Source organism: Mastomys coucha, unplaced genomic scaffold (assembly GCF_008632895.1).
Source record: "Mastomys coucha isolate ucsf_1 unplaced genomic scaffold, UCSF_Mcou_1 pScaffold9, whole genome shotgun sequence".
NCBI lineage: Eukaryota > Metazoa > Chordata > Mammalia > Rodentia > Muridae > Mastomys > Mastomys coucha.
In genome coordinates, this window is record NW_022196915.1 from 43,467,463 (window position 1) to 43,480,147 (window position 12,685).

The 12,685-nt window shown below is 35.5% G+C and overlaps 1 protein-coding gene across 5 annotated transcripts in view; it reads left to right on the top strand.

The window, feature by feature from the left end:
* The window catches only part of Zmym2 (zinc finger MYM-type containing 2), a 76,243-nt gene that overhangs the window by 48,060 nt on the left and 15,498 nt on the right, over positions 1-12,685 (top strand). For all 5 annotated transcript variants that reach the window (XM_031362636.1, XM_031362638.1, XM_031362639.1 and 2 more), the window contains 6 exons: positions 2,969-3,134; positions 4,031-4,065; positions 6,873-7,002; positions 8,099-8,214; positions 8,974-9,145; positions 12,026-12,151. In XM_031362636.1, the coding sequence (XP_031218496.1) occupies positions 2,969-3,134; positions 4,031-4,065; positions 6,873-7,002; positions 8,099-8,214; positions 8,974-9,145; positions 12,026-12,151 (745 nt within the window). The remainder of the gene's footprint in view (positions 1-2,968; positions 3,135-4,030; positions 4,066-6,872; positions 7,003-8,098; positions 8,215-8,973; positions 9,146-12,025; positions 12,152-12,685) is intronic.

The following is a 12,685-nucleotide window of genomic DNA, read 5'->3' on the forward strand; positions in this document are numbered from 1 at the left end:
TTTTTTGGACAAATAGTTTTCAATTTTCTGGAAGAAGATTGGACATAGGAAAAAAGTATATTTGACTATAGAATGAAGGACTGATTTTATTATTCAGATTTTTGGATAGGTTATATTTTATTCTTTTGAATCATTAATTTCAATAAAAATTTCTGGCTGTAGTAGCATATGCCTGTAATTCTGGCGTTTGGGATATGGAAGCAAGATTTGAGGCAAGGCATCATGATACCTTGCCTTTTAAAAAACCAGTGTAGTACATACTATGCTATGGTAATTTGATAAATTTTACACAACCAAGTTTTAGCTTAGAAGTTAAATTGAGAACCCTTAATTTGTGTGATTTACTTTTATTAATTCTTTTATTTTCTAGTGATTCATATACTCATTTTGTCTTTCCTTTGCCAGTCTGTATCTTGAGGTCAGGAAAAGTACAGGTTTTGACTTGGTTTGTCTGCTGGAATCCTGTTACTTCAGCTTTAGTATTTGATGTTAGATCTTTAAATTTTGATTGTTGGTTTTCAGTGATTATTTTGCAGGGCAGTTATAAGAACTGTAGATAGTAGGTCAACATTAGGCTTTTATCTCAGGTTTTTAGTAAGTGGGGTAGTCAGGCTACAGCTTTGCTTTTTTTCTTGTGTTTTGACTCATTTGTAAATGGTGGTAAGCCTGTGTTTCCATGTGTGTGTATGTGTATGTGTGTGTGTTGTCTATTTGATTATAAAAACAAGGACAGAAAGAAAATGAACCTGAAACACTTCTGTGGTTTGAAAGTAATCTTTAAGTGATGAGTGTCTCTCATAGAGTTGGTTGCTTCTGTAGTTTTGGTATTCAAGGCCTGGAGAGCTGTGGATAGGCCTTGTTGGAAACTCCCCAAAATCTAGGTTTTGATGTCAGCAAAAGGTAGCAACAGCAGCAGCAGCAGCAGCAGCAGCAGCGAGGTAGATGACTGTGCTAAGTGAGAGCAAAGGCACATGGACAAAGTCAAAGCTGCTTTCATTTCTTTGCTTTTCTTTTATCTAGGGTGTTGTCTACATTTAAGATGGGTCTTTCTTCTTGAATGAACATAATCAAGAAAAGTCAATTAAGTCATAATGACCTAGGTTAAATACTAAGTGCCCCTGGGATTCTATTACTACATAATACTGTCAGTGGTGTATTTTAGATCAGGCATATGATATTAGCATCAGTTATTGCTAATAATTTATACTATGAAGCTTCACTTATTGAATATTTATTCAGCCAGAGGGCTAAACTAGAGAAAAAAAAGACAGTGCATTATGGCCTATCTTTGTTAGTTCTTTAAGACTTGTGTACCTATATGATCCTTTGTTAATGTCTCCCAACCGGAAATTTATTTTTTTTAAACAAGTTCATATGTACTGTACTTTAGAGATATACCCTTACAGTATTTATTAATAGAATATTACTTGAGATGGGAGGTAAGATAAACAACCACACACACAATAAAACTATGGATTAGAGTAATAAAAAAAGTAACAGATACAATTATGAGCTGTAAAATAATACTTAGTATTATCAGAATTTCCAAGCTGTTAAGTTGATGATCAGTTTTTAAAAAATACAGTAATTATTTTTAGGTCAGAAACTTAATTATTATTTGGAGTTAATTACATCTTTTGTTTCATTCAATGATCAGAATGTCTTTTAAGTATGGGCAAGATTTAGGTGAAACAGTATTTCTTAAGTTTCTACTTTAAAGTGTAATAGTATGAGTTCTAGAGTATAAGATTAAAAAAATATACACATACACACATACATATAGGTACTTCTGTAAAGTTATAGATTGCTTTGTTCTGGTTGTATTTCTAGCTGTAGATTTGATTGGCTATCTTGTTTGTTTGTTTATTATTTAATAATAATTTTTTTTCTAAGACCAGGTTTCTCTGTATAGCCTGGGCTGTCCTGGTTCTTACTCTGTAGAACAGACTAGTCCCCCTGCCCGTGCCTCTCAAATAGTTGGGCTTAAGAGCACATGACACCATTGCCCAGCTTCTGATGGATATTTTTGCTAAGTTATTTTATTTTTTAAGTAAATATTGGCTGTTTTAAAATGTAATTTGTAAGTATTTGTCAGAAAATTAGCTTTTTAAATTTTATATTAAAATGTCAGAAAATAAGATATTTTAAGCTGTCATTTCTGAGTTCCCATTTTAAGAGCGTATTCAGAATTATCCTGGTCTTCCTGGAGACGTCATTCCTGTTGTTGCCCAGTGTGCTGTCCTGCAGTGCATTCAGTGAACTTATTTTCTTTTTTTAAAAGAAAGCAGTCTGACTATCTCCTTATTAGTAGGAACTGCTTAATATAATTGCTAGAGATTTCTATTATGATTATGGGCTTCAGCATTATTTTATCTTATGCTACTTGCTGTTTGGTTTAAATTTTTGTTTTATTTATTTTTATTTGAGTCAGGGCATTACTTTGTAGCCCATAGTGGCCTCAAACTTGCCAACTTCTTTCCTTAGTCTGCTGTCTATTGGAATAGTAAGTATGCACTACCATGCCCAGTTTCAAAATTAATTTCAAGTAAATTTCTACCAATTTTGTATACTCGTGTTCATTTAATTATTTTTAATTATTCACATATGTGTATATGTGCCTCTATATGAAAACCGTAAGAAGGCATGTGTTCTCTCAGTTGGGCTTATAGGTATTTATGGGATGTTGTTTGTTTTATGGATGCTGGAATTAGAACTCCAGTCCGTATGATTGTACAGCAAATACAAAAAACTCCTGAGCCATCTCTCCAGCCATTCTTTCTTTTTTACTTTGGTGTTATAAGATTGTATTTTGTCAGTTGTATCACACATTTAGTCTTCATGTTTGACTTACAATTTTATTTTTTATTTGATATCGTTTTAGTCCTTCCTCATCAGGTTAGTCAGCTGTTTTGTGTGCTATGCTAAGTCTTCTCATTTGAATGTCTGAGCACTTTCTCTCTTTATTAAGGCTGCAAGGTGTGACTGCTGTAAGTCCCAAGGCACCCTGAAGGAGCGAGTGCAGTGGCGTGGCGAAATGAAACATTTCTGTGATCAGCACTGTTTACTACGTTTCTATTGTCAGCAAAATGAGCCGAACATGACAACTCAAAAAGGACCTGAAAACCTACATTATGGTATGTCATGTGGCTACTTAAAAACTTTTTATATTCTTAAAGAATCCCAAGCAAACGTTGGTGATAATCAGTTGATTTTGAAGATAGTTATTAAGACTGGTCATGCTCACTGGTGGAGTAAGGATGATAGTTTATAGCCCTAGTAATCTTCTCCCCAAAAGGCCAGCCTTCTCACCGTTTATGTACAGTGGGAAATTACAGTTGAAGTAAATCACATACTTCCTTTAGGTCGAAGTTCCCTGTATGATAGTGTTTTATAGGTACATTGTTTATTTTATTCCCCCTTACAAACATGTTTGATGAAAAAAGTATTGGGCATCATTGAGCTAAATTACAGAGAAATTAAACAAAATTAAAAGAACTATTTTTAAAAATAATCTGTTCTGTGACAGCTAACTTCAAATTCAAATAAAAAGTTTTCTGAGGCTGAGCAGTGGTGGCGCACGCCTTTGATCCCAGCACTTGGGAGGCAGAGGCAGGCGGATTTCTGAGTTTGAGGCCAGTCTTCTCTACAGAGTGAGTTCCAGAATAGCCAGAGCTACACAGAGAAACCCTGTCTCGGAAAACTAAAAGAAAAAAAGTTTTCTGAGAAGATTATGTGCTAGTTGTGTGTGGCCTACAAGGAACAACAAAACTTTTTAGAAGTCATAGTCTTTTATTTTATTTAAGCAGCAATTCTTAGAGTATCGAATTTTCCCTAAAACATACTGTATTCAGAGAGGGCAAAAGGAAACATTAATCATTCACTTACCTCCATATTTTCTATACTGTTTGTAAATTTGGGATTGTTTCTTAAAATAGGTTTTCAAAATTGGTAAAACTCACTGATAAACAGGGATTTATAAAAATGTCAAGAAAGTGTATTTGTCTTATTTTTAAATGTTTATGTTTTTTAGATCAGGGCTGTCAGACGTCCCGAACCAAAATGACAGTGAGTATTTCTCAGTTTAGTGCTGTGTTGTGGTTTATAGTATAAGTGAAAGTAATTAGGCTGAGTTAATATGATCACCATGAAAGGTTTTTTTTTTTTACTGTGTTAAACCAGTGGAAACATTCAGCTTACTAGTAGCAGAGACTGTCAGACATGCTGAGGAACATAAAAGTGAGTCATTACAGCCTCTACCCACATGGTATTTGAATTGAAATATATAGGGAGTAGCTTTGATAGGGTTGCTCCCTCTGTCCCTCTCTGTATCCAGAGGGCATGGGTGGAACAGTGGTAAATAGTCAGAAGCTTTTCAAGGGAAGCAACAGAGGACAAAGTGCATGAGCTACACACTAGAGACCAACCTGACATGGATATCACTCCGAGGGAAGCAAAGGAAAAAAGTTGAAAGTAGTGATAAGAAGATCTCTTAGTGGATGGCTGGATTTATGAGTCTTTTAAACCTGAACAATACACAATATGGTCTTTGAACCTATTTTTGTTTAGACTTTTTCTTTCTTTTGGTACAATGCAGCAAATCCTTAATTACCTGCAATGATTACTAGTAGAGCATAAGTATGCCTCCTCTTTTGGAGTTTTTAGCACCCTTGTTCAAAAGGTCTGTGCTTAAGGAATTGTTCATTGGCATTAGAAAAAGCCTGTGGACCAGCTTATACTGTGGTTAAACAAATCAATAAAGATCTGTAGCTCTAATGAAGCTCACCTAGCAGATTTTCAGAACTCTTGAGATGCTTTGACTCCAACTCAGAAATTGTGATTTAGAAAATTATTTAGGTGGTTCTAATATGAAAGTAGAGATGACAATAACCTAAAGACAAATGCTGTTTATGTCCATGGGTTAGGATGCCACCATGGCTATCATGACCTGTGTCTTTATTTATTTATTTATTTATTCATTTATTTATTTATTATTCTTTTAGCCCTGTATCCATAGTCAAAAGAGAAGCTTAGCTTTTTAAATAAGTTGAAATGTGTTCTACTTCCAAGATATATATACTCTTATAATGTTTATTAATAGAATTTCATTTGAGGTATGATGTAAGTGATAATCACATACACAATATAAAACTATGGATTAGAGTAATAAAAAAACCACAGCCATATTACCATAAACTGTAAAGTAGTACTTAGTATTATCAGAATTTCAAAGCTGTTAAGCTGACAATCGGTTTTTAAAAATTGTACTAATTTATTTTTAGATCAGAAACTTATGACCTATTTATATAAAGTATAATCAATAGCATTGTTGTGTAGCTTTCTGCTTACAGAATGATAATCAGAATTAGAATGTTAATAAACCTCAGCTAGTACTGGCTGTTTGTACATTTGATATGTTGAAAAAGTTGAGCTTGAAGAACACGGATGATCAGAAATAGAATGTTAAACATCAGCTAGTTCTGGCTGTTTGTACATTTGATATGTTGAAAAAGTTGAACTTGAAGAATGTAAGTTATGTAGGTACTAGAAGAATCTGTCAAGTGTTTTAAAAGGAGAGTGTGAAGAACAGCTTTTTAGAGCTGACAGGAGTGTCTGGTGCTCTCAAGGGCATTGGTAAACTTACTAATAGTTTTCAAGTATCTAGCTTTAAATTACTCAGTTTCTGTAGCCTTGCCATTATATCAATGCTCAGAACAACTTTACAAACTCATATTGACAGTGCTCAGAGTCTGTGAACTGTCTGTATGTCATTTCGTGGGAGATGGGATGAAAAAGCATAGGGATGTCTAAAATACTCTGGAGATCTACAGCTGCATCATGCTAGAAGGGAGAGAACCTGGCCTTCAAAGTTGGAGAATTAATCTGTTCATTAGGCCAGAATCCTTAAGTTCTAATCATTTCTGGAAACAAAATCAGAGTGTACTTCACTTCTCTCCTATACAGTCTAATCAATTTGAAAATTAAGGCTTGGTGTGGCTTGTAGTCTCAGATACTCAGGAGTTGGAGGCAAGAAGATCAAAATGTCAAGACCTAAGTGGTTTACAGAGTTAAGTTCAAACCTTAAGGCTAACCTAGGAAATTCAGACCCAACTTAAAAAATTTGTTGCATTAAATAAGGTTACATGATACAGCTTAGTAGAAGTGTACTTTCCTAGGGTATGCCAGGATATAAATATTTTTTTAAATTACCAGCATTCTATAAACTTTGAAGGCATGAGGAAGCTGCACATCTTAGTGTTAGCATTAACTTAGCCTGGGGCAGCATCAAACAAATTACTATTAGCTAATTAATGGAGAAATGTTTGTTAGACTAAAGAGTTTTGAAGGCTCTGAATAATTAGAAATAGAAATGTTAAAACATAATTTAGGGGCTGGACAGACAGCTCAGCAATTAAAAGCACTTACTGTTCTTGGAGAAGACCTGGGTTTGGTTTCCAGCACTCATGTGGTAGCTCACAACCATCCATAACTCCAGTTTCAGGGCATCTGATGCCTACTTCTGCCCTCTTCAGGCACCGGGCATGCACATGATACATACATGCACACAGGCAAATACTCTAGGAGTAATAATATTTGGTTATATTTTCCCACTTTTTGTGGAAGTTCACTTAGGAGTTGGAAAACAGACAATGAGCCGGGCATGGTGGCACTGTGGAGGCAAAGGCATGTAAATCTCCATGAGTTTGAGGGCAGTTTGGTCTGCATACCGAGTTCCAGGCCAGTCAGGACTACATAGTAAGACTCTGTCTCAAGAAAGAAAAGAAGAAAGACAGGAATAGAGGAAGAAAACATGATCAGTATGGGGAAGATGTAAAAATTACAAAAATAAAATGTTTCTCTTTGCTTCTCTGTAGGGCTCAGCACCACCCCCTTCTCCTACACCAAACAAAGAGATGAAGAACAAAGCAATTCTTTGCAAACCTTTAACAATGACAAAAGCAACTTACTGTAAGCCTCACATGCAGACCAAATCTTGTCAGACAGGTAAGTTGGGAACTTTTGAATTGTACCTCCTTCTGCTTAGACCATACTGATTAAAGTGCATGCTTTCCTAGAGTGAAAGGCTACAGGGTAGGTTTGCTAGGGTAGTGTGTCTTTTTCTTGTGAATTTTTTCATCTGTGTGATTCTCTTTTTATATTGCCTTGAGAATAAAGCATTAATTAAATTGTGATCTGTTAGTCAATGATTAAAGGTCTAGAGTATAACTTGTTAAAAACCACACAATCTTATAAAACTTTTCCTGGACTGATAGCTACAGTTGCATGTTTCCTGTTGGAAAAAAATAGTTTCTTTGTGGTGTGTAACAATGATAGTTTTGTTTCCTTCTGTTCAGAAGGATATTAAATAATTTAGGTATTTGTTTCACATTTGCAGCATTAACTATTTCTTCATTTCCTTTTGAATTTTTATTTTGCGATTCTCTCTTGCTGTATAGCTTAGATTTTCCTTGAATTTAATCCTTTTGAGTGCTGGGATTACAGGATGGACTATTGTGTAGCTCAATGTTTGCTGCATTTTAGTAGTTTAAGTAAATAGACTGAGGGGAATTTCCAGGACAGTGTGCTGGATATAGAAGTGTATTTTTAAAGGATATATTTTCATTTTTTTAAAGAAGCGTTAAGTAGTGTTTGTTCTAAGTCAGAATAGGTGTTACAGAAAGCTTTAAGCTTATCAAATCTTACAGAAACGAGAAATTTCTTTTAAATGAGTACATAGTTATCTTCTTTGGTGGTTAAGTTGCCAGTTAATATTGTTAATATTAATACAGTCAATATTGTTTGTTGAAATCAGTTAACCAAAGAAACAAAAAGTCATGTGAAAATAAGAAGTCATGTTTTGTGATTGTATACTTTTAATTGCTCTCCTAGGAAGGCAAAACCCAGGGCATGTGTTAATTTAAGGCCAGCTTGATCACAAAACAAACTTAAAAACTAAAAAAAGCTATTATTGTGGCTCATACCTGTAATCTCAGGATGTAGGAGATTGAGGCAGGAGTATTGCCATGAGTTTAACCTCATGATTAAATGATTTCTTAAAACAAAACCACCCGTTGTTCTTTCCCTTTGTCTTGTTTTTCAGATGAGAATTGGAAGACAGAGTATGTCCCAGTGCCTATTCCTGTACCTGTGTATGTCCCTGTGCCTATGCACATGTACAGCCAGAATATTCCTGTTCCTACCACGGTTCCTGTTCCTGTGCGTGAGATTTTACCCATTTAGTCTAAGCTTTTGCAGGCGGTTTGGGAAACTTGTCTGTAATTACTAGTTTGGTGATGTTGGCAAAGCTGTACTAATTATAGTTGCTGTGATAAAGTTGATTTAATGGGAGGAGGATTTTCATTTTGGTTCATGGTTAAGAACTTCCAAAGAGAGGTTCTACCTTCTAATGAATGGTTCCATAGCCTTTCAAAACAGCACCAGCAGCTGGGGACCAAATGTTCAAATACACAAGCCTATGAGGTGTTGTTAACATTTACACCCAGTAGAAGCCATCTGTCCTTTTCTTCCATGGTTAGATTTTTTTGTCAGCTTCCTGTTGATGCTTTTAATATTTGTTTGTATGGTCATCTCAGGGTGTTAAGTTGAGCAGATGGGTGTATCTGCTGTGCCAATACTGTATTTTATATTTTAGTTTATTTTCAGAAGGAATTTATTTGAAGCCATAAGGTTTAGAATTAAAACACAGACTAGAGGTTCTCAAATAATGTTCACTTAATCACAAATCACCTGTAATGTTTAGAATACTGTGTTTGAGCTTGACTTACTTTCCCTTATTTTATTTTTAAAGTATCTGTATTCTGGGATTTTCTTGTCATGGTAGACTTCTTAGTTTTGATATTTAGCCTTGCTAAAGACTTTCTTCAATAGTGTATTTATATAGTAGTACATCATGCATTTAATTTGGGAAAATAGCTTGTATTGTTTAGTATACCTAACAGTAAATGCTTTGGTTAGGTGCCCGTTCCTGTGTTTCTGCCTGCTCCATTGGATAGCAGTGAGAAGATTGCTGCCACAGTCGAGGACCTCAAAAACAAAGTTTCTTCAGATCCTCTTGATTCAGAATTGCTTACAATGACAGATATGATGACTGAAGAAGAGGGGAAAACAGAGGCATCCAACATCAATAGTGAGCTTCCCTATTCAGTCTGTCAATAAGAGGTTTGGGGGATGGGTTCTATGTATTGTCATTATTATAGTACTTAAAGGTATATCCTGTAGCAATACTTAATAAGACAGTAGGAAAAAGGATTATAGCAGAAATATTTTATATTAATAAATGCATACTTTGGCTCAGCAGTTAAGAGTACTAGTTGTTCTTGCCAAAGACCTAGGTTTGGCTCCCAGCTCCCACATGTTTAGATCTTCCTTTAATTCCAGTTCCAGAGGTTCTAGTGCCCTCTTCTGGCCTTCACAGGCATAAGTGGTACACAAATATACATATACATGTACAACTCCTGTACACATAAAACAGCCAAAAAATTTTTTTATCAAGAGAAATACACACTCCACTTTGAGCCAGGTATGCTCTAATGCTAAGCTTGATCTCTAGTAGAATAATTTGTTTAATTTTGAGATGGAGATTTAGTATGTGTCCTGGGCAATAAAACTCTTGGCCTCAAGAGGTCTTCCCGCCTAATCTTCTGAAGTACGTTATATTACTACCACCACACCTATTTTGTTTTCAGAAAATCAAACAAAAGTAGTAGTAGTAGTAGTAGTAGTAGTAGTAGTAGTAGTAGTAGTAGTAGTTGTTGTTGTTGTTGTTGTTGTTGTTGTTATTATTGTTATTGTTATTTTTTTTTAAAGATTCATTTATGTGTTTGAGAATTGCACATACTTGTGGAGCTCAGAAGATAGGGATATATCCATTGGAAATGGAGTTACAGATGATTGTGAGCTACCCTGTAAGGGCTGGAAACTGAACTTTGGTCCTTTGCAAGAGCAACCATTGCTCCTAATTCACTCCTAATTCTCTGTTTTGTTTTCTTTTTTTTTTTTAATAGTAATAGGATTTGAGTTAAATTCAGTTTTTTTTTTTTAAAGATTTATTTATTTTATGTGTATGAGGACACTGTAGCTGTACAGATGGCCGTGAGCCATCATGTGCTTGCTGGGTATTGAACTCAGGACGGCCCTGCTCGCTCCAGCCTGCTCGCTCCGGAGTAATTCACTCTAGCTGTCTTCAGACAAACCAGAAGAGGGTGTCAGATCTCATTATGGCTGGTTGTGAGCCACCATGTGGTTGCTGGGATCCAAACTCAGGACCTTTGGAAAGAGTAGTCAGTGCTCTTAGCAGCCATCTCGCCAGCCCAGGATTTGAATTAGGTTTCGTTATTTTTCTTAGTAGATTTCTAAGATTTTGTTTTGTGATAGATATTCCCAGTAATACTTTTATCTTTTACACTAATCAAATATAATTTGTTTTATTTAAACCAGAGTTTATCCTATTTTCTGTTAGGATACTGTTGCTACATAGTGGCATGATTTACTATGAGTGGTTTTTTTGGGTGACTCTGTCCTTTTGAACATTTATTCCTACCCCTAGCCTTCAGGTAATACTTAGAATCCACTTTGAGTCCTGAGCTGCCTGACTGCCTTTATACTAGGAGACAATTAGAGCAGTTGTTTTGCAGTGTTCTCAGGGGTTATAAAATGAAGTAGATTGTAAATAGTGGTATGGGTTTTGTTGTTGTTGTTGTAGTTTGTTTTTTGACAGGATTTCTTTGTGTAGCCTTAGCTATCCTGGAACTAGTGTTGGAGACTAGGCTGGCCTTGAACTCACAGAGATTCTCTTGTCTCCACTTCCCAAGTGCTGGGATTAGAGGCATGTGCCACCACCACCCAGCTTGGTGTTTGTTTTTAATTAAAAATAAAATATAGACACTCAGTGTCTATATTTTACAATTCCCCATGGGAAAAAGAATGAGAAATCCTCCATAGAAAAGTTAGGTTGTTTTGTGAACACTTTTGTTTCTTTCTTTTTTTTTTTTAAAGATTTATTTATTATTTTATGTGAGTACACTGTAGCTGTCTTCAGACACACCAGAAGGGGGGCATCAGATCTCATTACAGATGGTTGTGCGTCACCATGTGGTTGCTGGGATTTGAACTCAAGACCTTTTGAAGAGCAGTCAGTGCTCTTAACCACTGAGCCATCTCTCCAGCCCACACTTTTGTTTCTTAATTGTATACATTTATCTTATTTTTCTGTCTGGAGACCTGTTTTTACTTTGTAGTACATATTGGATAGAATGCATTTCTAACTGTACAGCAAAAAAGTTAAGCAGTTCATCTAAACAAATACTTGTTATTAACTAGCATATACTGAGTATGTGGGAACTTGGTCAAAATTAAAAAATACTGTTTGAAAATTAGTCATTTACCTCCATAAGTTTATTTCTGATAAAGAATTGTTTTTATGAATATCTACTTGGGGAAATGGCCCCCTCAGTGAAGTGCCTGCCATGCAAGCCTGAGAACCTGAATTCGGATCCTCAGAACCTATTTAAAAGATCAGGCACAGTGGCTTGTGCCCATAACCCTAGTGTGTGAATGGGCAGGGTAGAGTAAGGAGGGAAAGTGGATCCAATAAACAAAGAAAAACATAGGACAACAGCCTTTGGTTTCCACATGCATTCCTGTCTACATGGAAGTACTTATGTCACATTGGCAAGTAATATGTCTGTCTGTCTGTCTCCTCCCCTCCCCTCTCTCTCTTACACACACACACACACACACACTCTTTCTCTCTTTCTTCTTCTCTCTCTCTCTCTCTCTCTCTCTCTCTCTCTCTCTCTCTCTCTAACATAGTTGTTTTGTTGTTATATTAACTTTTGAAAGGGGGTAGCCAGAATATATTGGATTAAGAGCTTTCAATTATAGGTATGAATTTATAGTAGCTTACATATTAATATTGTTATATACTTTTTCCTTTGGGAGATTAAATGCAGATACTGTTGAGTTTTTTTAAAATTTGATTTCTAATGATATTACTGCTTGGTTACAGGTGTAATTATTGAGACCGACATAATTGGCTCAGATCTTACAAAGAACTCTGGCCCAGACATACAATCCAGCATGCCTGATGTACCATATGAACCAGATTTGGATATTGAAATAGATTTCCCCAGAGGTATTTAAATACTACTTTATCACTATTAAATCAAGTTATATAGTTGTATTTAAGGCAATTGATCAACAGTGTTTGTATCATTACCTCTTGTCCTCATAATTGTTTTTTTTTTCCATGTGTCCTTTGCAGTGGAAGATGCTGGGAATGTGCTTTTCCACTTAGCTACATTCTTCTTCCTTCATTTTTTATTTTTCCAAATAAAACTACATTAATTACAGGAACTTTTGAAACTAGAGAAGAATACAATGCTTATATTTTTTCAGAGGTATTGATAGTATTGGGGTAGAGGTACAGATCATGATAGGGTTTTGCTATATAGTCCAGGCTGGCTCCCAACTCAAAGCATTCCTCTCAGCTTCTTGTGTTGGGATTATTGGTGTGTGTCAAATGTCTAGCTTGGTAGCATTTTTCTTAATGTTTTTGAAAGTTAAATTCACATTTAAAAGAAAAAAAATAGATTCACTTCTTTAAAAGACATATACCCCGGGGCAGGAGAGATGGGGTATATGAGCAGTTAAGAGTCCTGACTACTCT